This window comes from Lichenostomus cassidix, chromosome 18 (genome assembly GCF_008360975.1).
Source record: "Lichenostomus cassidix isolate B80296 chromosome 18, HeHo_3.0, whole genome shotgun sequence".
Taxonomy (NCBI): domain Eukaryota; kingdom Metazoa; phylum Chordata; class Aves; order Passeriformes; family Meliphagidae; genus Lichenostomus; species Lichenostomus cassidix.
In genome coordinates this window covers 3,135,584-3,157,016 of record NC_139498.1, presented here as the reverse complement: position 1 = coordinate 3,157,016, position 21,433 = coordinate 3,135,584, and the positions used below count along the sequence as shown (strand labels likewise).

Below are 21,433 nucleotides of genomic sequence, written 5' to 3'. Positions count from 1 at the left end.
AATAGAGGACTCAGTTTTCGTTCCTCCCTACTCCCCTTCCCCCCGGCGGGAGGAGGCAGGAGGATGTGTCAGCTCAAGGCTGAGGCTAAAGAGGCTTACATTGACTATTTACCTTTGTGAGGGGCTATTCTTGGCTGCTCAGCTGCTGCTAATGCAACGCTCAGGGCAGTGACTGAGGAGACACCACGTGAGGGACACTGTTTCTAGGATCCACTTTCCTCATCTGTAGGGACCAAAGCTTGGCTTCATTTTAGTTCCTTGGGTTTTTTTTTCAGATAGCAAGGAGTGTCACAAAGGAAAATCCTGGGGATGGGTCAGAAGGACCTGGGAAATGCACCGCCCCATCTATGACTTTTTGCCATCCTGCACTGCAGGGAAATCCAAGGTTGCTTCTAACCCTACCCCAGGCACTGCCAGAGGGCTCCAGGTTGGCTTCACAGACCCTTCTCCCCTCAGATAAGCTTGGAAGGTTGTGGATCTCCAGTGTGAGTTAGACAGTGACATCACAAATTAATGGACAGGCCGAGACTGGAATCAGGTCAGTGGGGCGTGAGCACTGCTGGTCCTTGGGAGCATCTTGGGATCAACTCCATCCCTTTGTGTCCCTGACTGTGGCAGAGTGGGGTCAGTGTGTGCCAGGGGCATGGGGAGCACAGGGACAGACACCTGAAGTCTCCTGCTGGCAGAGGGACCCTCAGGGCAGACCAGGTGTGGGAGAGTGGCCAAGGGTAGCAGTGTCCCAGTGATGCATACCCAGAGCTGAGCCCGGCTTCAAACTGAACCCAGCTTATCCCACATGCTGGAAAACTGCAGTGCAGAGTCCTTAACTAAACGAATCCTGAGTGATTTCCACATTGCTGAATGACATTTTAATAGTGGAAAAATAACGCTCCAAATTATCTACTTCATCTCTTCCTATTGTCTTTTACTGGCTGGGAATGAGTGCTGCAGCAAAACCAGCTCTGGCTCTTCTGGGAGGGGTTTGCTGGTGCCTCGCAGCCCACTGCAGGCAGGAGGAGGTGAGGAGGAGCTGTTCCCCCTGTGCCAGCACCCCGGGAGCCCAGCAGGGGTTGTCCCCATGCCCAGTTCCCCTGGCCTGGCAGAGCTGCCCACACCTTGCAGTGCTCCCGGGAGGCTCTGGCTGCCCCAGCACCAGGAGGAGCAGCGGTGCTGCCAAGGCCTCACTGTGATGCCTGTCCCACATGGGGCTGGCAGGTGGCAGAAGGCAGTGTCTGGCTGCTGCTCTCCCCCTGGGGAGCTGGCACCTGTCCCCGTGCCACCGAGTCGCTCTGTGGGAAGATGCTTCTGGCATTTTCTGCCGTGCGGTTTTTCTGACCTGAATTCAGCCACTGCCACTTGGAGCTTCCATCTGGATGGAGCCATCGAGTGCTGCCACAGGTCCCCAGGCTGCCATCAGCAGAGCCTGGAGACAGAGATGCAGCCCCAGCACATCTCTGAGTGGCTGCAAAAGGGGTGGCTCAAGCTGGGGAACAGGGTCTGGCCAAGTGCTGTCCCCAGCCTGCACAGCAATGGACACACAGAAGCCTCACACAAACTTTTATTATCACTGAAACATCATAAATCTTGACAAACTCCCTGCCCCAGAGCAGAGCAGCCCCAGCCCTTACAGGAGGTGTCTCTTGCCAATCCTCAGCTCGCACCTGGAGCCTTGGTGCTGCTGCAGCCAGGCCAATTCAGAGCTGTGCCATACTGAGTGGGCTTCCCTACTGCTCTCATCCAGCGGAAGGTTTTCATCCTCTGGATTAAAGGCACACAAATCAGGAGCTGAGCTGTCCTTCTGCCAGTCAACAGCCAGCCCTTGGCATGTTGCCTTCAGTGGGTCAAGGCTTCTTCCCACTCAGGAACGCCATGTGCTCTTGGGTTGTGCTGGTTTCACACAGAGCTACCCAGCTCCAGCCTCACTTCCCAGCAGGAATGGGCCACACAGGCTCCAGGACAGGCTGTGGGTAAGGCCTTGCAGAAGGATTTTGAAGAAAATGTGCTTGTCAGGTGCAGGAACCCAAGCAGCACTGCCTGAGGACACGGTGGTTCCACACAGGCTGCTGAGGGCACAAACATTCCTGAGAGGCAGAGCTGGGAAGTGAGCCTGCTGGGACAGCTGTGTGGGAAGCAGCGTGGAGGAAGTGAGAGGGAGCAGCACAGCCAGGGAAGGCTGCAGACTCCAGTGCCAGGCAGGGGGATGCAGGGAGGCACAGCCCGCTGCCACCTCGGCTCCTTTTCCATCCCACAAGGAAACTGCTCCCCTGGCTCTGTTTGGCACAAATGCTGGCTCAGGACACGCCTTTGGAGGCCACAGAATTTGGTAAGAACCTTTGGCAACAGGGCTCAAAGCCCCAGCTCCATTTCTGGCTGGCAAAATTTACAGCAAACAAGGGGAGAAATGCTGTCCTTTCAAAAACTCCCCGAGGGAAACCTTTATCAGAGCTCAGCAAAAATGACTGCAACAAGGCAAGTTTCATTTTCACTTTGGGATGTGGAATAGGGCCTTGGCACTGACTGAAGAGCCTAAAACCCACATGGAGAATATGTGCCACAGGCTGTGACAGTGACAGGCAAGGACAGTAAATATTCAGTAATTGAGGAGAGCCAAAGGAAACACAATGGGAAACATACTGGAAACAACAGACTAAAGTCTGCAGTTGTCAGCATAAAGAAACAGCTTTGCTGTAATGTCAGAGAACCAGAGAATCACAGAATGGTTTGGGTTGGAAGGGACCTTAAAGCCCATCCAGTCTCACCCCCTGCCACGGGCAGGGACCCCTTCCACTATTCCAGGTTGCTCCACGCCCTGTCCAACCTGGCCTTGGACACTTCCAGGAATGGGGAAGCCACAGCTTCTTTGGGCAACCTGTGCCAGGGCCTCACCTCCCTTACAGGGAAGAATTTCTTGCCAATATGTCATGAAGATGGAAACTTTGGGCAGTGTCTGTGAAATACCCTGACTCAAAGCAGCAGTGCTCTGAGACCTGGGGCTATACATTTTCTGTACAAATGGAAAAAAAATCATGCCAGCCAGTGTATCCTACAAAACCAGAAAAGGCCAGAGACATGACTTCGAAGTCACCAGTCCTTCCTTGCTGACAAAGCAGACACCTTCCCTGCAATCCTAACGGTCTGCAGTTTTATTTTTGGCAGATTATAATTAAAATGGCTTTTATGGCTTTAGAAAGAAGCCACGAAGCTGCACATTTTGGTTGAAGCAGAGAGCGTGTGGTGTGCTCTGGGTGAGGGGACAGTGGCTCTGCTCCTGCCACCTGCCCACCAACACTGCCAGGTGGCCTTGGCTCCCCAGAGTGTTCTTGTTTCTCACCAGCAAGTAAGAAAGTTCTGGTTGCTAACCAGTCCAGTCCCAGAGGCAGAATAAAAAGTCCTCATTAAGACATAAAAAAGCTTGTTTCTAACAAATCAAATCCAAACACGGTTCCTAGGTCCATGCCTTTTGCTCAGGTTCCATCACCTGTGCAATGAAACTTCCCCTACAAAGCAATTTAACTCCTCTTCCATTCCGCACCTTTCAATCTTCTCAGGAGTCTTGACAAGGTATTCCTCCATTTTCGTCTTCAACATTTTTTCCTATGCACATCCTTCCTGCCCTTCCCTTCCGCCGTCACACCCTGTTCCTCTCAGCTATTTTCGGAAGGCAAAGACATCCCGTGTTTTCATGCCTTTCTTGCCTTCACTTCCTGGTTTAGGAGAAGACACTTCCACCAGCCCTCCGTACGGGCAGCTCTCGGACTCTGGGTGGTGGCCAGAGCACTCCACAGCGGGGATGAAACCACTGTCCCACATGCCTGTCCCACACAGCTTGCAGAGGTCGTGCAGGCTGCAGGGAATGCGGGGGAGCAGGTGGAACTGATAGAGCAGACTCCTGGCCTAGAGGGAGAGAAAACATTCCTTCTGTACCAGGGGACCAACACAGAGAGCTGAGGTGGCCTCCTGCCCAGTCCTCCTGTGTGGCTACCTGGGCTTCAGCAGAGGTGTGTCCTGCCAAACACCTGAGGGTTACTCGTGGCACTGGGGACAGTGGCAGGTCACAGGGACTGCCACACAGCTCACCCCATGGCCCCAGTCACTCAGCTGAGAGGGAATGGGCACCATGGCACCAATGGCTCTGTCTCCATTTCCCTGAGCAGGGGCCAAGGTTATCCAAACAAGGGTTATCCCAACCACGCTGGCACCTCCTGAGCACTCAACTACCTCCTCCTGCTGCAAATCTTGTTGCCAGACAAACAGCAGCATCCCACCCTCCCTTTCCAGGCAAACAGCAGCATTCCACCCAGCCAGGCACAGGGACACAGGAGATGTGAAGCTGCAGCAGCAGACTCTGGTTTTCTCAACACTGATTCACCTCTGGACCTTGTCCCACATGGGCACTGGGGCATTTACCTTCCTGAGTACGAGCTCCCCGTTCATGTGCATGGCCAGGTTGCCGAAATGCAGCAGCATCTGGTCAGTGGCCAGCTGCTGCTCGATGACGTCGTCCCCGTAAATCACCACGATGGCCACGCAGATGAAGAGGTGGAAATAGTCTGTCTGCAATAGGAACACAGGGGCTGCTGTACAGCAGGTGGAGGCAGAGCTCTGGCTTCACCTCCCACCCTCCACAAGCGGGTACTTGGTGAGAATTTTTGATCCCTTCAGTTCTGCCCAGTGGTGAGTTAGTGGTGACTTCTGAACCATAGCTGAGCCAAAGCCTCTTCCCTTCACAGCACACAAGGTTTGTACCACAGAGCAGACTAGTGATTTTTGGGAAGACATTTCCCAGCTGTGTAAGAGAAGCCTGAACTTCAGAAGTGGGTGTTCAGCATTTTCTGAAACACCTCCTAGTGAAGCTCAGACATCCCCAAGGAGGAGAGGCAAGCAGGGCTCCATCCTCCTGCTACATAGATAAACCTTTGCCATAATCACAGACCCAACTTATTTTGGCTACTTTGCTGCTAAGAGCCTTTCTGGAAATCCTGCAATGCTCAGGGGTGAGGACCCAGGTAGGACATGCCATGCCCCAGGCAGCTGCCTCACCTGGTAGTGAGCCCAACATGCTTCCCACATGCGCAGCGCCTCAGCCTCCGGGAATTCCCGCTTGAAGCAGAGCAGGATCCAGCGGTGACAGAAGAGCATCTGCAGGCCATCCTCTCCCAGGACACACAGGTGCTGGTGGAAGCGAGGGTGCATGAGCCGCAGCAGCTCGCGCAGGTACAGCTGGAAAAGATGCCCTGAGCTGAGGTCCTGCTGTGGGCACCCCTCAGCACCCCAGGGAGACAGAGCTGGAGAGTTCTCTTTTGGCTGCTGTTTCACAAGGAAGGGTGGATGAAACTGCCTCTGGGATGCCCCAATCACCCAGGATCAATTGTATCCATCAGGCATTTCTGTAGAATTGTAGAACCCCAGAATATCCTGAGTTGGAACTGATCCATGGGGATCATCCAAGTGCAACTCCTGGCCCTGCACATGACAACCCCATGGATCACCCCAAGGATTTAGTGGCTTTGGAGTGTGATTTGGCATGCTGGAACCCTGCAGCCAAGGGAACTGGGGAGAGCAGAAGCCGTGACAGGGCTGAAGGAAGCCCAGCACTCAGCCTCACCAGCTGCTTCTCCATGTCCTCATCCCGGGGGGAGCTGATGAAGATTGTGTTCTGCATCAGTCCCACAAAGCACCAGAAAGTATCCGACTCATCCAGGATCTCTGCCAGGAGTGGGGCAACCAGGTCGGACATGCCCTGGGAGTATCCAATGGTTGGGTTAAATACTGCATAGTTCAGCAAGATCCTCCTGGAGCAGAGACAGAAATGGAGAGGTGGGATAGGTGAGGGCAGGTGGCAGCATCATCTCAGAGACAAAAAGACTGGGTCTCATGTGAGGTGCTGTAACAGACAGGGAAACCCTGCTGCAAACACCAGTCCTGTGGCATAAGCTTCAGGAGAAGGTTTGGCATTCACACACAGCAAAATATAAACAGAAAATGGGAATTTAAAAAGATTAAGAGGACAGAAATGAAGGGCCCATGGGAAAGGAGAGATGATGCCCCACACATCCATAAAGGTCCAAGCCATACTGTTAGATGAATCCCAACTCTTTTGAGGTCACACCTTTACAGGTTACACCCTCATGGAGCACACTTTTCCTCTACCCCATCAGGAGAACCACAGACCCAAGCACCTGCCCACAGCCCTACCTCAGCACCTTTCCTGTGCCTGTGTGTGCAGGGAAGCTCAAGGATGGAGCAGGGTTATAGGATGGAGAAGGGAATGGCTACGGCAGCAGTGGGAGCACTGGGGAAGGCCTTGTTGTTGTATCCATTGGTTCCAGATGCACGGTGGGTGCTGTGCTGCATTCCCAGGCAGCCTGGGCTGGGGATGACTGAGCTGTCTCTACCTTGAGCAGGATATGGTTTTTAGGACACTGGAATCAGACACTTCACCTCATGGTCTCCACATTTGGGTTGTTCTCCCCTCGGAAGAACTGGTTGCTGCGGTCAGTCCTCACAACATCCTTGTCCACCGTGAACTGCACCTGGCGCCAGAAATCCTTCTGCTCATCCGGAGTCATGGACAGCCTGGAAACAGCAGAAATGGCAGAGTGTTGCCAAGAGAGGAATGTGATTGTCACAAAGAACAAAAAGCCTCATTTTAGGCTTAGTTTGCAGAGGAAAAACTATTCCTCTAAACTATTTCCTCAGCACCTGAAAAATAGACCAGCAGGTCTATCCAGAACAGCGGATTGTCTGTCCCAAGGGATTACTGGATGGAGCCTCCTGGGTTATAAATGGGATGGCACGATGTGTTTGCTGCAATAAACACTTCAGAAGCATCAGACTCTGCTCTCCACTGCTCCTTGGAACTCAGCACACCAGAACTCAGCTTGATTGTCTCCTGATTATTAACAATACTGTCCCTCACCAGCTTCAATGTACCCACCTCCATTTAATAACACATAATTCTTGCACTGACAACCTTCTTGAATTACACAACCCCTCTCATCCCTTATTTTTATGTAGAGTTTCATTTATAAAGAAATATAGGATCCCAATTTCCCCTTCAGTGTTCTAACCCGAGCTTTGCCTGTGAGATGTTTCCCTGTGTGGTTCTGACAAGCCTGTTTCAAGAGCCCAGGTAAGGCAATGTTTGAGCTCTGTGGCATTAGAGCGTCCAGCACCTCAGGAGCTTAGCAGTGCCCAACATGTCTCCTTCCCCATCCCTCCCACTTCTCTACTCCAGCCTCTCCTGATGCAAAGGATGCAGATACTGAGGTGTCACAGGGACGTCTAGTCTGAGAAAGATGAGCAGGAGAGGATGATGATGATGGTCTGTTACCTTTTCTCCTGGATCTCAAAGTACTCTTTCCTCTTCTGCAGCCTCAGTGCCTCCCTCTCTTCAGATGTGGACTGGTAGCTGTAGTAGTGCAGCAGAAAGGGCCACACCTCCCCACGGATGGAAATATCAATCCCACCAAAGAAAATGGCCTGGAAGAAGGAGCAAAAGTTATGGCTGGTACAGTTTTAACATTCCCAAAAACAGCAACACACAACTGCCCGCTGCTGTGCTTTGGTGCCTCTGCAGTTCTTTCCTGACAAGTGACGCCTTGATTCAAGCTCCTGCAATTTGCACATGTTTAGAGGGAAAGTGCTGGCCCTCTATTCCCAGACCAGACACAAATCAGGCTCATTTCAATGTCAATAACCACCCTCGGAGAGGCTCTATGATTAAGGTGTCGTTCTCATGTCACGGCTTAATCCCAAATCCTGGAGACACTGCACTGCACTGCAAACTTCTCTCTCAGGGCCCGGGCCCAATGCTCCCCTCAGCCCTGTTATTTCATTCAGCAATCTCAGCTCATACAGCAAACTTTGCTAATATAGCAATCTCAGTTCATACAATCTCCAGTTCATACAATCCCAGCTATTTCAACAATCTCAGTTCTTTCAGCAATCTTCAGTGTTCTCTGTGACTTGGTCACACATTCTGCAAACACAGCAGGCACTGGGCACTTCGGTTTATTGATTCCAAATGGCAGCAGAAGTGGGACAGCTAGCTCTTTGGTCAGAGAAATGCTCCACCATCACAGAATTGTTAAGGTTGGAAGGGACCTCTGGAGATATCCAGCCCAACCCCTCTTGCCAAGACAGGGTCACCTAGAGCAGGTGATACAGGAACATGTCCAGGTGGCAATCTGCACCTACCTGAGCAGATTCCAGTCCCACAGCCACATCTCCAGCCAAGGCCTCACACAGCAGTCTCCACCCTCTCAAATGCCCAGCTCCTGGCCCCGGCAGGAACACAAACTCCTGTAGTTCCCCCTGAGGACTCACACGGCATGCAGCAGAGAAGGAGGACAGCCCCTCACCTTCCTCAGCTTGTACTCCTCCTCCACCTGCCCGGCCTCGTTGAGGTGGTGCAGCCAGGCAGACACGTCGAGGCGCCTGTACGAGTTCTCCTCAGGGTGGGTCTCTGAGGAGGGCAGCTTGGGGCGGCGGATGGAGAACTGCATGCAGGTTTTCTCATCTGCAAGCTGCTGAACGGGGGAAACAAACCACAACTGCAGCAGGAGCCAGGGAGAGCAGCAGAGTGTGAAACCCAGAGCAGGGAAACCTCTGCATGGTTCATGTAGGATTAAGCACTGAGGAGCTGCGCTTGGGAAGGTTTTGTTGGCTTTTTTTAAAATTCCAACCATTACAATAACAAGAGTGATTAGAATAATTAAAATCCGCCACAGAACAGCTTCATCTTAAAAAAAATTAGTTTCCACTCCTCCTCCAATCTTATCCCTGACCTGAAACTGAATTAATGCTGCTTACAGCAAAACTTGCCCCTGCCAGGAATGCCTGCAATAAATTACATATGATTGGCCATATACAAAGGGATTGCTGTTAGGCGAGCGGGGAACTGCGCTGCCAGGCTCTCTGAGGGCACTCAGGATCCCAGTGCAAGGCTGCAGCTGACATTTAATTTAAAAATCAAAGGTTGCTCAATGCAAAAAGTGAGCCCATGCGACCGTAATAAGAAAAGCAGCGGGGGGCTCTGTGGGAACGATGGAAATTTAAAAATCACTGTTTCTAATAAGCACATACAATATCTTAAACAGATAATTAAAGAGCTCTTATCACATTTGTATGTAGACTGAACAAAATATGGCAAGATGCCTTGTCAAAACATTCTGCAAATGGAATGTTGGGCGTCACAAGATGGATGAAAGGCTCTGACACAATTTCTAACCTATCTCTGCAGATTTCCAGACACCTTCCGTGCCTAAAGGACAGTGCTGACCTGTCAGGTCTAGCAAAATCACTACCTAAGTAAGTCTGCTGGATGATCTTCTCCCATACTCCACAGGTAGATCAGGAGTGGATGGAGACAGACAAGTCCAAGAGAGACCTCACATCTAGCTCGCAGTTCCATCCTAAACATCCTACACCTGGCAGCTTCCTGCTAACCTGGTGACATAAACTCAAAGCCTCATTTCTCCAACACACCAACCCCAGCGTGAAACACCTTGGCCCCAGGAGCCTCCCCCAGGTACCTGGTCCTTGAGATGGGTCTCTGTGCAGTACTTCCACTGCTGAAACACCTCAGACAGTTTATCCAGGCCACCGTGGTGAAAATGGAAGATCTTGTACTGGCTCTCCCTGCTCGCCACCACCAGCTGCCCGCAGGTACATGCCTCATCACTGTGGGAACAATGGAGAACAACCTGCAGGGATCATCCAGCCCAACGAGGGACCAGCAGGGACAGGGACCCTCAGGGGAGAGACATTGCAAAGCAAGTCACAAAGTGCAACATCAAGCTGTCCCTTAAAACAGGGCACAGAAGCCATTTTACATCTCTGAGACTCAATGATCCTTATGGGTCACTTCCAGTTGAGACATTTTATAATTGTGTGACATGGCCATAGTGACAATTTTCTCCACTTGTGCCTGGTAACAGCACTATTTTTACCCTTCCTTCACATGAAGGAATTAAAATTTGTCTTCCCTGGAGAAAAAACCACAGGAAGTCTGCCCCAGAAACATTAAGGCAGTACACAAAGTCAGCTCCTAGGGATGTGCAGATTTGCTCACACACCGCTTTGTCCAAAGAAACAGGGAGTGGGAGCAAAAAAGAGGGAGTAAAAATGTTTTTGCAATAATTTGAAATAAATTTTGTAATAATTTGAAAGATAACTGAAGAGGCTGACAGCAGCAAGACTTTAGAGGAGCCTGGTGAGGGGTGGGCAAAGGAAAAGGTACCATAGATAAAGATGTTTTTCATATCCCCAGGTTATTTGAAGCATTTTTGGTATGACAGCTAAGAGCAACCTTTACTAAAAATAAAATCCTTTCGGCTCTGTAACTGTAATTCAGAGGCTCTCCTTGGGAAGGCTGACACTCGTTTTCCTGGAGACAATTGTTCTGGAAAGGCTTCCAGGTAGGATTGCAGAAATCACCTGCCCCCAGAGCCCCAACCCAGAGCACACACAGCTCACAATTCACACAGAATTCACACACAGCTCACACAACTCACACACAGCTCACACACAGCTCACACAGAGCTCACACACAAGGACCCCGTACCTGAAGAAGAGGCGAAGGGATCTCATTTGTCCCAGGTCCACTCTGAAGACACCACACACCTGCTCGAGGGCAAATACCTTCTGCTGTTCATCCCATCTGGTGCTCTGTGTTTGCCCATTGTTCTCCTGGAAATGGGCACTGGTGTCGAGGCTGGAGGCAGAGCTGGTGGAACAGGTCATGCGATTGTCACATGTGTCCCTGTGGACAGAGTGTGGGGACAAAAACCCCATCAGCCACAGGAGACTGTGGGTACATGGAAGAGCCACAGACGCTCCAAGTTAAAATCCTTTAATCAGAGATCTGAAATTGGCATTCAGTGCAGGGCCAAGCAGTCAATAACTGACTAAATTATTTTTATTTAAATTAATTCCCTACCATCCCCAAAAAGCATCCTGGTTTTGGACTTTTCCTAAACTGCATACAGAAAAGGAGAGAGCAAGACATATTCCTGAAAACACCAACTTTTGAGAAGGCAAAATGAAGAAGCTCAAGCAACCTCCTCAGCATGCAGCTCAGCCACTTCACACCAGGAGAGGGACAAAAGGAGTGAGCACATTCCAACACCAGCATGGACCTCGGATCTCATCTGGGAAATTCCCTCTTTGATCAGTAAGATTCAAAGGTATTTCCCCTGAACTTGAGCTTCCCATTACAACTCCACAAATGGACTTGCCAAGCCTGGATTCATGTCTATGAACTTCAGAAAAATGGTTTTCACTTGCAATCTTGAAACTTGGGAGAGTTAAGGATGGGAAATCACACCTGAGCTCTTCAACCCACTGCAAAGTAGATAAAGTGAACCCAACCTTATCCCAATCCACCCCAGATTTCCAGCTTTAAAGGCAAACTGAGTTTAGATTCAAAAAGCCCCCATGTCCCCACCAGCCCTGATCCCAGAAGAAAAATATCAGTGCCTTGGGAATTAAGTGAATGTGAAACTGTGACCCCTTGGCTCGTAAAAAGGCCAATGCACGTGAACAATCTCGGCGCGGGCTCTGAATGGGCTCCGCTGTGAAATCGGGGTTTGCCAGACAAGGCCCGGAGCAGGTACAAAGCAGCCCCCTGCAAGGCCACTTTATGTGGTGTTTTCTAATCCTCTTATCCAACAATGTGGGCACTGAACGCTGGAAATCACACACTCAGCATGCACTTCACATCCGTGTGCCTCCCGAGCCCAGCTCCAGGGCCTCTTCCACAGGGACCAGCCTCCTGGGCAGCATCTCCCCACGGGTCAGGGCAGTGCATTCTGGTGGACAGGGCTTGGGACAGCCCAGGGAGTTGGTTATGTTTTTAACCAAGCCTAGTTCCAGTGTGGGACTCAAATCCCCAAGCCCCTTCCTGCTCCTGTAGCACTGTCTGGATGAGACCAAGGCTGGTTGACTCCAGCTAAAGGAGCAGCTTCGTGGCTCTCTGGGAATGAAGTTCTGCTGCTCCAGTTTTCGGAAAGAAAGTAGCAAAGTAGAACTCACATTCAGGCCATTTGGAGGTTGAGGACTCAGAAGGGATGTGGCAATAGGGATCACACCACACATCCAAACCCACTCCAGGTTAGACACCAGGATACCTCCAACCTGAGGCACAGCTATAAACTATCCCCTGCCTTGGGAATTTTTCCATGAAGATAGCGCTGGCCTGTGTGAAAAATCCAGCATTACTTTCTGATAAAGCGGCAAAATGTAACACTTTCTAAACCATTCAGCATCTAACCTTAATGCAAACGTTACAAGAGTGCTGGTACAAGACACTTGGGCTGGACTGCCAGCTAGGAGCAGCTGGTATTTATGGAGCAACACTTCATAACAGCCACAGCTGGTTACACAGGATTTTCCTGGAGGAGATGACTCAAACTAACTCAAAGACTAAGCAGAGGCAGCCCATTTTCTAAAACTCTTGCAAAGACGAGCTGGTCAATATGGCAAAGGGCTGGAGGATGGGTTGGAGGGAGGATCATGCAGGTCCTTGTCATGAAGGTCCACATGCCCGTTCTTCAAGAACATCATCTCAAACAACTGTGGCTCCAGAGAACTGCCAATAAATGAGCTACCAGTAGAGCTGGGCAGAGTGGCTTTGATCCTGGGCATTCCGTAGCTCCTCAGCACAGCACAACATTTCCAACTGCAGTTGTCTGTGCTCTGTAACCCAAATCTGCCCAGGTGCAGCAGCAGCCAGCTGAGACCCACGGGGAGGACAGCCTGGGCACAGTCCTGGCACCGGGGGATCCTCCGGAAATGCTTCTCCAAGGCAAATGTTTACAGTTCCCATCCAGCCACCAGTGACAAGCTCACACACGCATCCCACAGGCACGGAAGCTTCTTATGTCAGTGTGTTCATCCTTTCCAGATAGCAAGAAGCACCAAGGGTAAGCAAAGTGCCTCAGCCTGTGCAGCCCGGGAAATTCCGATGCTTTCATTGATGTAGAGGGTAAAATATGAAAGAGACACCTGTGCCCTCTGCACCCTTCCCAGGGGTCAATGAACACAAACATTCACACTCAGGACAGATGCAAAGGCAGAACTACCTCGTGCTGGTGCTCACTGACTCACTGGGGAAATTTGGAAAAAAAACCCACACTGTTTAAAATTACTTTTTCCAGTACATATTGATTGAAAAAAGAAAATTGAAAATACTGTAATCTCTGGACTCCTTTAAAATAAAATTTTAATATTAAGATCATTCTGTAGGTCAGTAATAACAAGCAGCGTGATTTCTGCTAATTTTGTGGGATTTGGGGCACTCAAGATAGACAGATACAGGGGAAGAGTTTATGGTTAGTCAGACTAATCTATCTGTTGGATGAGGAATTTATCCCAGAGCACCCTGCAAAAGCAGGTAGCTGAAGCACTGCAACACAAATAGCCAGAGGAACATTCCAGAGAGACTTTGGGTTGTGGGATCCAGGAAAAACAGCACCAGCTAGTACACAGCACTGTTCAGCAAAACAACAACTGCAGTGAGCCACAGGAATAAAAGGGACAGGGAAAAAAACCAAGGACGATTAGCAAAACCTGGGGCAGGAAATCCCTGGCCATGTTCATGTGTTCCATCCAAGAAGGTCGTGGAGGGGCTGGAGTGTGTCCAGAGATGGGAACGGAGCTGGGGAACAGGCTGGAGCATCAGGAGCAGCTGAGGGAGCTGGGGGGGCTCAGCCTAGAGAGAAGGAGGCTCAGGGGGGAACTTTCTCATTCCCTGAGAGGAGAGTGGAGCCAGGTGGGGGCTGGGCTCTGCTCCCAGAGAACAAGGGACATGACAAGAGGGAATGGCCCCAAGTTGTGCCAAGGGAAGTTCAGGCTGGATATTGGGAAAAAATGCTTCACGGAAAGGGCTGTCAGACATTGGAACAGACTGCTCAGGGAAGTGGTGAGTCCCCATCCCTGGAACGATTTAACAACCATGTGGATGTGGTACTTGGGGACATGGGTCAGTGGTGGCCTTGGCAGTGCTGGGGAAATGATTGGACTCAATATCTTTGAGGGCTTTTCCAACACAAACGATTCTGTGATTCTCTGATTCCATTTCAGCCTTTTACCCTCACCCAAGTCCCATTACTCTTGTCTCAGAACACATCCCATTCCCATTCCAGACCAGGGGCTGATGCATTTTCTCCACTCAACAATCAACTACAGCAGCCAACCATATCCACATTCCTCGAGCTTTTGTACCCCCTAAGGAGCCACCATCCCCCTCCCACCAGGACCTCTAATATGCCTGGTTGAGGAGCTCAGACACTGCAGGTGAGACTTTCAACCCGCAGCAATGGGACCCAACTCACTGTTCCAAAGCCTTGGAACACACCCTCGGCACAGAGAGAGCTAAACCCAATTATTATTTCTGTTCCAGAGACCTGCCCCGATTACCTGGGAAGCCAATTTCAGCAACAAAGACCTAATAACTCATTTTACGACGTGATGTGACAAATATAATTACGAGAGAGAAAGGGGCTGAAGGCTACAGCCATGATGTGGCAGTTACCCAAGCTGTCAGTGTGCACCATCTGATTCCCAGAGAGCCTCCTGCCAGAGCCAAAGCCTGCTCCTGGAGCTGGCTCTCCATCACTCCAGCGCTAACGCACTCTGTCACTAATAACAGCTCCCACAGCCCCAGCATTGCTGCACGCCAGCTTGGGAGCATCATTTACAGACAATGAGTATCATCATAATGTATGAGCATCCATGTAATGGGAATTACATGCCCCTTTTCCTCCCCAGGGGTTAGCATTTCTCTGTTTTTCCACTATTCCCCACAGGCACTGACCTTCTGGGTTCCTCTTCTTCCCAGCAAGGTGAAATAGCTCCTGGCAGCATCTGCTGCTAGGACAGATAGCTTCAAACAAATAATCTGCCAATAAAAGTTCAAAGCTATCCTGAAATGCCTAAAAATTTAGTGCAGTGGCTGTATGGAGCGAGGTAATATTGAGCATCTGGAACCCAAATCCATTGTTCTGATAAAAAAAGTGTCCTTGATAATATACATATATTATAGACTGTGAAACGTGGTGACTTCAGTGACATAAAACACATGCAAAGGAAACCAGATTGGTAATTTAGGATTAAAAAAAAAGACGTCAGAATGTTTCTGCTTGCTCTGCAGAGCATGGCTGGAATGACACTTGCAGGACAGCATCAGCTTCCCACGGAGTGTGGCCACACAGAGCCAGCCACGGACAGGGAAACGCTGCTGTCACACCAGCTCCTCACTCTGACCAGCAAGAGGAGCAACCAGGTTAAGAATTGTGTTAAATACACCCTTTGACAGAAAATATTTGGAACTTGAAGTTTCTGTGCCTCAGAGAACCCGAACAGAATCGATTTCCACTGACCACAGTGACTAGGGAACAAGGTGCTGGATAGCCTGGATGAAAGCCTAGCCAGGATTTCTAAAATTAAATGTCAAAACATCCTCTTGTGCAAGCATTTCTATACATCTGCAAACATGTGGGAAACAAATCTAACAAATTCCTCGTATTTGTTGGCGAAACCTAGGAAAAACTACTCAGGCTGTTACAGTACAAAGTACACGGATGTCAACATGGACTTTCCAAGAGCTTGTTCCACAGGCTTTCCATTGATCTGTTTGCTTTCAAAACATAAATTTCCCCACGTTGAACTGCACTAAATGCTATTTAGTAGCTAATTAACTTTCTGTGCTGAAAACCTCCTGTAATTGCACTTCTTTCACCTTTTTGAGCCCGTGTCCCCCAGGGAACCCAAGCTGTCCTACGGCATTTGTTCTGCTCATTTCTATCTCACAGGCACAAGTTCCTTCCTGACATCGGGCTGCCAATCACAGCTGCAGAGGTCACTGGAGACCAAATTAGGAGCACTCCGCCTCTGACAAACTTGCTTTGCTTAGCTTGTTGTAAAGGGAAAATAAACAGTTACGAAAAATAATTGTATCCTTTCGAGCAGGGCACCGGGAAGCAGATCCAAGCGCTTGTCCAAGTCAGCGCATTGTTGTTAGTCACTCCTCGCATTCCTGTTATTAACGACATCCAAAGAACAGGCTGTTTACATCAAAAAAGTGCAGGAATCCTTCCCTCACCTCGGACAGGACGGAGCAGGGAGTCTGTGGCCACAAGCTGTGTCCAGGCGCCGTGGGGAGCGCAGGGACTCCACAGGCACCCTCTGACCTTGGGCTGAAACAGCGAGTTCAGCATCAGGGATGGGGCTTGGGAATTAACATCAGCTCTGCCAACACCAGCCTGACAAATAAACCACTGTAACACGACGAGGGACTCGTGGAAACCCGATTATGCAGCTTTGCCTTCTGACGGGCGTAATTGGTTTGTCCTTGAGAAATAAAGATCAAACCGATTTGTTCTGCTTTATGGGGCTCTTGCAATCCGTGTTCCCAGCACCCTGCCCGCCTTCCCAGAGCTTCCCAACTACCTGGCAGAGGTAGAACACGGATCTCCATCCCAGATGTTGGTGACAGCAGCAGCTGGGGGGATGCACCCCACCCCACGGTGGTGCTGGTGCTGCCGTCCTGCCCCACACCCGAGAGGGGTGAAACCTCACCACACTGGGGGCTTTGTTGCTCCTAATTCATCCCTCCAAGCCCTCGAGGCATGAGGAGAAGCTGAGTGATTCCAGCCAGCAAGGGGGGCATTAGAAAAACAGCCCCATGGCCTCTGAGGGGTCCCCCCAGTGCTGTGAATTAAAGCAAAAGGAAAACAAAATAAACCCAGAGTTCTTGAGTTAATTATTTTGAATGTAAATGGGAAGGGCAAAAAAAAAATCAGAAGTTTGTAGTGAACTAGTGGGTGTTTTAATGTCTTTTCCCTGAAGTCTGGAATGTGATACACATATACCTCCAGCTAGGATGCAAACAATCTGCTTTCACGGCTGACACTTCCACACAGGTGTAGCTGCTCAGGTAAACCCAAGTGAGGTTTTTCTGTTTTTCTCTGTGACTTCTAGCTGCAGGGAGAGAGGGGGGGCAGAATGAGCAGTTTGATGCGTAAGAATAAAATACACACAGCTCTAAACAGCCAAACACAACAAATCACTTAGAGCTGAGAGGACACTGCTCAAGGATGCAAATGTTACCTTCAGTTTAAGGAAGGAAAACAGTCCAGAAGCTCAGTGGTGGATTTTTACAATCCATACAGAGAAGGGGCACCTCATGCCTGGGCTTTCACTCATTAATAAATCAATCGAAATGCAACACTTTAAAAAAAAAATTCCTTAGATGGAAAAAGTGATTTCTCAGCAAAGCCCGAAAAAGAATGTTTGCTTTTCAGCCCATTCCAGCCTGGAGAAGGGGACCTTTCTTCCCCATGTTTATTTTATTTTTAAAATCAATGGATTATTTTGCTTTTTTTTCTTCCAGTTCAATCCATGCAAAAATAAAATTCTCTCCTAATTATGCTAATTATAATCAAGCCTTCAAACCGCTGCTCCCTTGAAAGCCCTGCCGATTACCTTTGTTCTTATATTCCTGGCTCTAAGCAGTGAACTGGGAATTTCAGGGGGACATTTTAGTGGCAAAGTTAACCAACTCCCCGGACTCTGCTGCTGCCCCAGCGTGAGCTGAGCCAGCACCACCCAGGGAGGATTTCACTGTTTCCACAAGACAATGAGGATTTCCCAAGGGAAGAGCTTGCTTCAAGTAGCAGAAAAGGGAGAGGAAAGAGGAGTGCAGCCTAAAAGCATGTTCCAGAGTTATTGTAAATGCCTAATGCTGGGATAATTGCGAGGCCTGAGCCAAGGAGACAGAGGCCGTGCAGATTTATTTGCATATACTGTGGTGCTTTGGAGGGGACATGCTCTTTATTTTGATCCACTTAACGCAATTCTTCCCTCACAAAGCTGTGGATACCTGCCAGTGCCATTTATCTCTGCTCTCCATTCAGATTTCTGGGCGTTGCGATTGTATAAATAAATAACAGAAGAAATGCAAGAATATCCAGGGAAAAGGTGAAAGCTGCCCTGGGGAGAAGGAGTTGGGGGTGCTGGGACCAGAACCCTCCCTGTGCTGGGCTGAGCTCCAGCATGGGCAGCAGGAAAGGGGGGATTCTGCTCCTCTGCCCCCTCAGGTGAGACCTGCAGAGCTGCCCCAGCCCTGGGCCAGCACAGGAAGGTGCTGGAGGTGCTGGAGAGAGTCCAGAGGCACAAGGATGATCCCAGGGATGGAGAAGCTCTGCAGATTTAGATTAGATGTAGGGAAGAAATTCCTGAAGGTGGTGAGGCTTTGGCACAGGCTGTCCAGAGAACCTGTGGCTGCTCCATCCCTGGAAGTGTCCAAGGCCAGGTTGGACGGGGCTTGGGGCACCCTGGGATATTGGAAGGTGTCCCTGCCCATGGCAGGGGTGGCACTGGATGGGGTTTAATATCCCTTTGCACCCAAACAATTCCATGCTCGGGGATCTCCCGCCTTGACCGCGCTGAGGGGAGTGGGGGGGCAGAACTGAGGGTCCCGGGGGGTACCGCTGGGCACAGCGCGCCCCCTGGCGGCCGCGCCGCGACACCGACCGGCCCGGCACCAGCTACGGCCACGGCCACGGCCATGGGCACGGCCACAGTCACGGGCACGGGCACGGGCACGGGCACGGCCACAGTCAGGGCCACGGCCACGGCCACAGACACGGCCACAGGCCATGGCAGCGAGCCACAGTCACAGGCCATGAAAAGGCCGCAGCAGCCACGAGCCACGGTTGCACAGAAAGCCATGAGGGCCCTGCCCAACAAGCAGTTCAAGCCTTCCCTGCTCTCCTGAGCAAACAGAACAATGTCCGGCGTCCCAGAAGCCTTGGGGGGGGGGGGGGGTAAAGGGGACGCTCCTGTCCCCTCCTCGTTCCCACTGTGTGGCCCTGGGATCTCCCTCTTGGGGATCACCCGCTCTTGGTCCTCCCATGACATTCCAAATAAAGAGCTTCACGGACCCCCTTAGCTGCAATTCCCGATCCCAAGTTAGCTGTCACTATTTTCTTCCACTGAAATCTGGCAGCAACCCAACAGAAGGAAGAAACAAACCTGCTATAATTAATGTTCTTGCTGTTCAAATATTTATATAAAGCAAGATAGAGCCGTATGCCTCTGCAGTCTCTTGGATCTGTCCAACTTTCTCAGCTTTGCAGCCAGCAACAACTTTAATTGATTACACAGTGGTGCTGATGGCTCAGGCCAGCTCTCCTTCCCACTGCCCAGCTCTGCACAGACCACTCCTGCCTTAGGAAGAGCTTACACTGACCCCACAACACAAACAGAAGGGAAAAAGGACTATCCTTCTGATGGAAGAGGGATTTGCAGGTATTTTTTTTCCTGGGCATGAGTTTGGGTACAAATGGAATTAGAAGCTTTGTTGTCTTACATCGTAAGTGGCACCAGTTCAGGCAAGTCCTAGGGAACTGAAGCCTGGACCAGGCACCCCCCACGCTCATCCCCAAGGCTTAAATCATTCAAAACTGAGATGCTGCAAGAAGTTACAGGAGATTTTAAAGTCTGTGACCAATTCCCCTGGTTTCAATATAATCACTTCTGTTACAACAGCGATGAATTCCCAATCTCTTGATGACTCCAGAGCTCGTGCTAGTTCACACTAATTTCAGCTCATTTCCCTTATAATTTTGCCTCCTGTTTTCACTGCAGAGGTCGGAACGACTGTAAGCCCTTCAGGTGAGCTGCCAAAACAAAATGATGCAATGCCTGTGCTGCTCCCACCGGCTCCCAGAGCAGCTCATTTACTGATGAGCTCCTAGGAAGCGGCTTAACAACAGGATGTGCAACACATCCGTAAAAATTGCATCAACTGCGACGCCGAAGGAGTTTTTCCCTGTGTTGTGAGCTTTGCCCAGGCTGTCTGTGATCGATCTGCTGTATGAATCCATGTCTGCTGAAGAACATGAGAACTCACCATCATCCAGCTCCATTATGACAGTGCTTCGTTATTTTTATTACTGGCTGCTAAAACGATCGATGTCTCATGAAAGATGTTTCCTTCCTGCATTGATTCCACCTTGGTCATGTCGCTTCTGCTCGTCCTTTCCAGCAGGAGCTGTGGGAGCACTGCTGGCCTCTGTCCCAGCGCCTATGGGGCTGCTCGTGGAGCTCCAGACTCTGGCCAGATGTTTCCCCGAGCTCCACTTGTACAGTTCCAATACTGAGGCTCCTCAGTTCAAATTGTGACTGCATTGATCAACATCCCAAGGTGAAGTGAGTGAAGGAACCAATGTCAGTGTTTTGTATCACCTCTTCAGCATTGTTGTGGTGCTTGTCAGGTACCAGCAATTGCAGGTGATGACTGAAAAGCCTCCAGCAGCCCAAGCACCCATGAAAGCTCCTGTTATGAAGGGATCACTCTGGCACAGCACAAATGCCCATCCCAAGCCAAATCCCACTCACAGAGCACTAAGTGCTTCTACAACTGATTGTATAGATCTGATGTCATGGTCAGTTCAATAACTCCAGTAGCAAGAGTGGACGGACATTACAGAGGTGTCAGATGCTGTTTGGTTGCCTGGATGTAACAAAAGCCTTTTAGTTTCACTTTACTGATGGGGAAAATGGAAGCAGAAGAATTTCCTAGGGCAGCAGTGAGCCAGAGCTGGGCACAGAGAGCAGCTGCCCTGAACTCATGTCCTTCAGACCATAAGGCAAATATTTCCTGACAGCCAGCAAACAACGGGGACTGGGGAGGGAAGGGACAGAATGGAATGATTTTATTTCCACAGTCCCTCCTTTTCCACAGAAACACAATCCCTGGCAAAGCTGCCATCAATGCAGGCATTCCCCACACCAGCTGCCTCCTGCAGGAACCACGTGCTGGGAGCACTAAGGGGTCCCCAAAATTGAGAAGGACACAAACCCCAGGACAGTAAGGCCACCTTTCTGTGAGAGAGGAGGGCACTCTGCAGCAGTGTGCCAGGCTGCTCCAAAGAGAGAAGCAAGAGTGTGCAAGCTGGTGCTGGGACACTCCCACTGCTCCCAGCCCAAGGAATTGTGTAAATGGGAGGAGGATGCATTGATCACTGCATGGGAGTCCTGGCAGCCTGTCAAACTGAGAAGCAAAGAGGAAAAAACAATGGATACGTTTTTACTTCCGTATGCTCCACCAGGCGAGTTGGTGACTTATGTCTTACTTACTCGTTGTGCAACTCTGGGGCTCCCCAGCCCTCCTCCCTCACTGCTCCCTGCCCCATCCTGCACACACTGGAGAGTTTGTGGCTCCCTCATGTCCAGGTGGCCAGGCAGCCTCCTCAGGGGATGCTCCAAGAGGCAGATGGGACTCCTGCCTCCTGGTCACACAGGAATTTTGGCAAGCAGCTCGCTGAGCCCCTGATGTCATCTGATCCAAGTCTACCTGTAGATCCCAATTCTTCCACAGTGTCCCATTTCCCCATTTCTGAGGATACTTAATCACACAGGAAGA

At 50.4% G+C, this 21,433-nt stretch overlaps 1 protein-coding gene across 3 annotated transcripts in view; it reads right to left on the bottom strand.

Annotated features, from left to right (window-relative positions):
* Window positions 1–1,542: 1,542 nt before the first annotated feature.
* TBC1D16 (TBC1 domain family member 16) overlaps window positions 1,543–21,433 on the bottom strand; it is a 30,035-nt gene continuing 10,144 nt past the window's right edge. For 2 of the 3 annotated variants that reach the window (XM_085077486.1, XM_085077488.1), the window contains 9 exons: window positions 10,568–10,765; window positions 9,537–9,684; window positions 8,364–8,531; window positions 7,334–7,482; window positions 6,442–6,576; window positions 5,606–5,792; window positions 5,041–5,220; window positions 4,408–4,554; window positions 1,543–3,894 (listed from right to left, as the gene is read on the bottom strand). In XM_085077486.1, the coding sequence (XP_084933612.1) occupies window positions 3,649–3,894; window positions 4,408–4,554; window positions 5,041–5,220; window positions 5,606–5,792; window positions 6,442–6,576; window positions 7,334–7,482; window positions 8,364–8,531; window positions 9,537–9,684; window positions 10,568–10,765 (1,558 nt within the window). In that variant the 3' untranslated portion in view covers window positions 1,543–3,648. The remainder of the gene's footprint in view (window positions 3,895–4,407; window positions 4,555–5,040; window positions 5,221–5,605; window positions 5,793–6,441; window positions 6,577–7,333; window positions 7,483–8,363; window positions 8,532–9,536; window positions 9,685–10,567; window positions 10,766–21,433) is intronic. The other variant, XM_085077487.1, reaches the window with a different exon arrangement.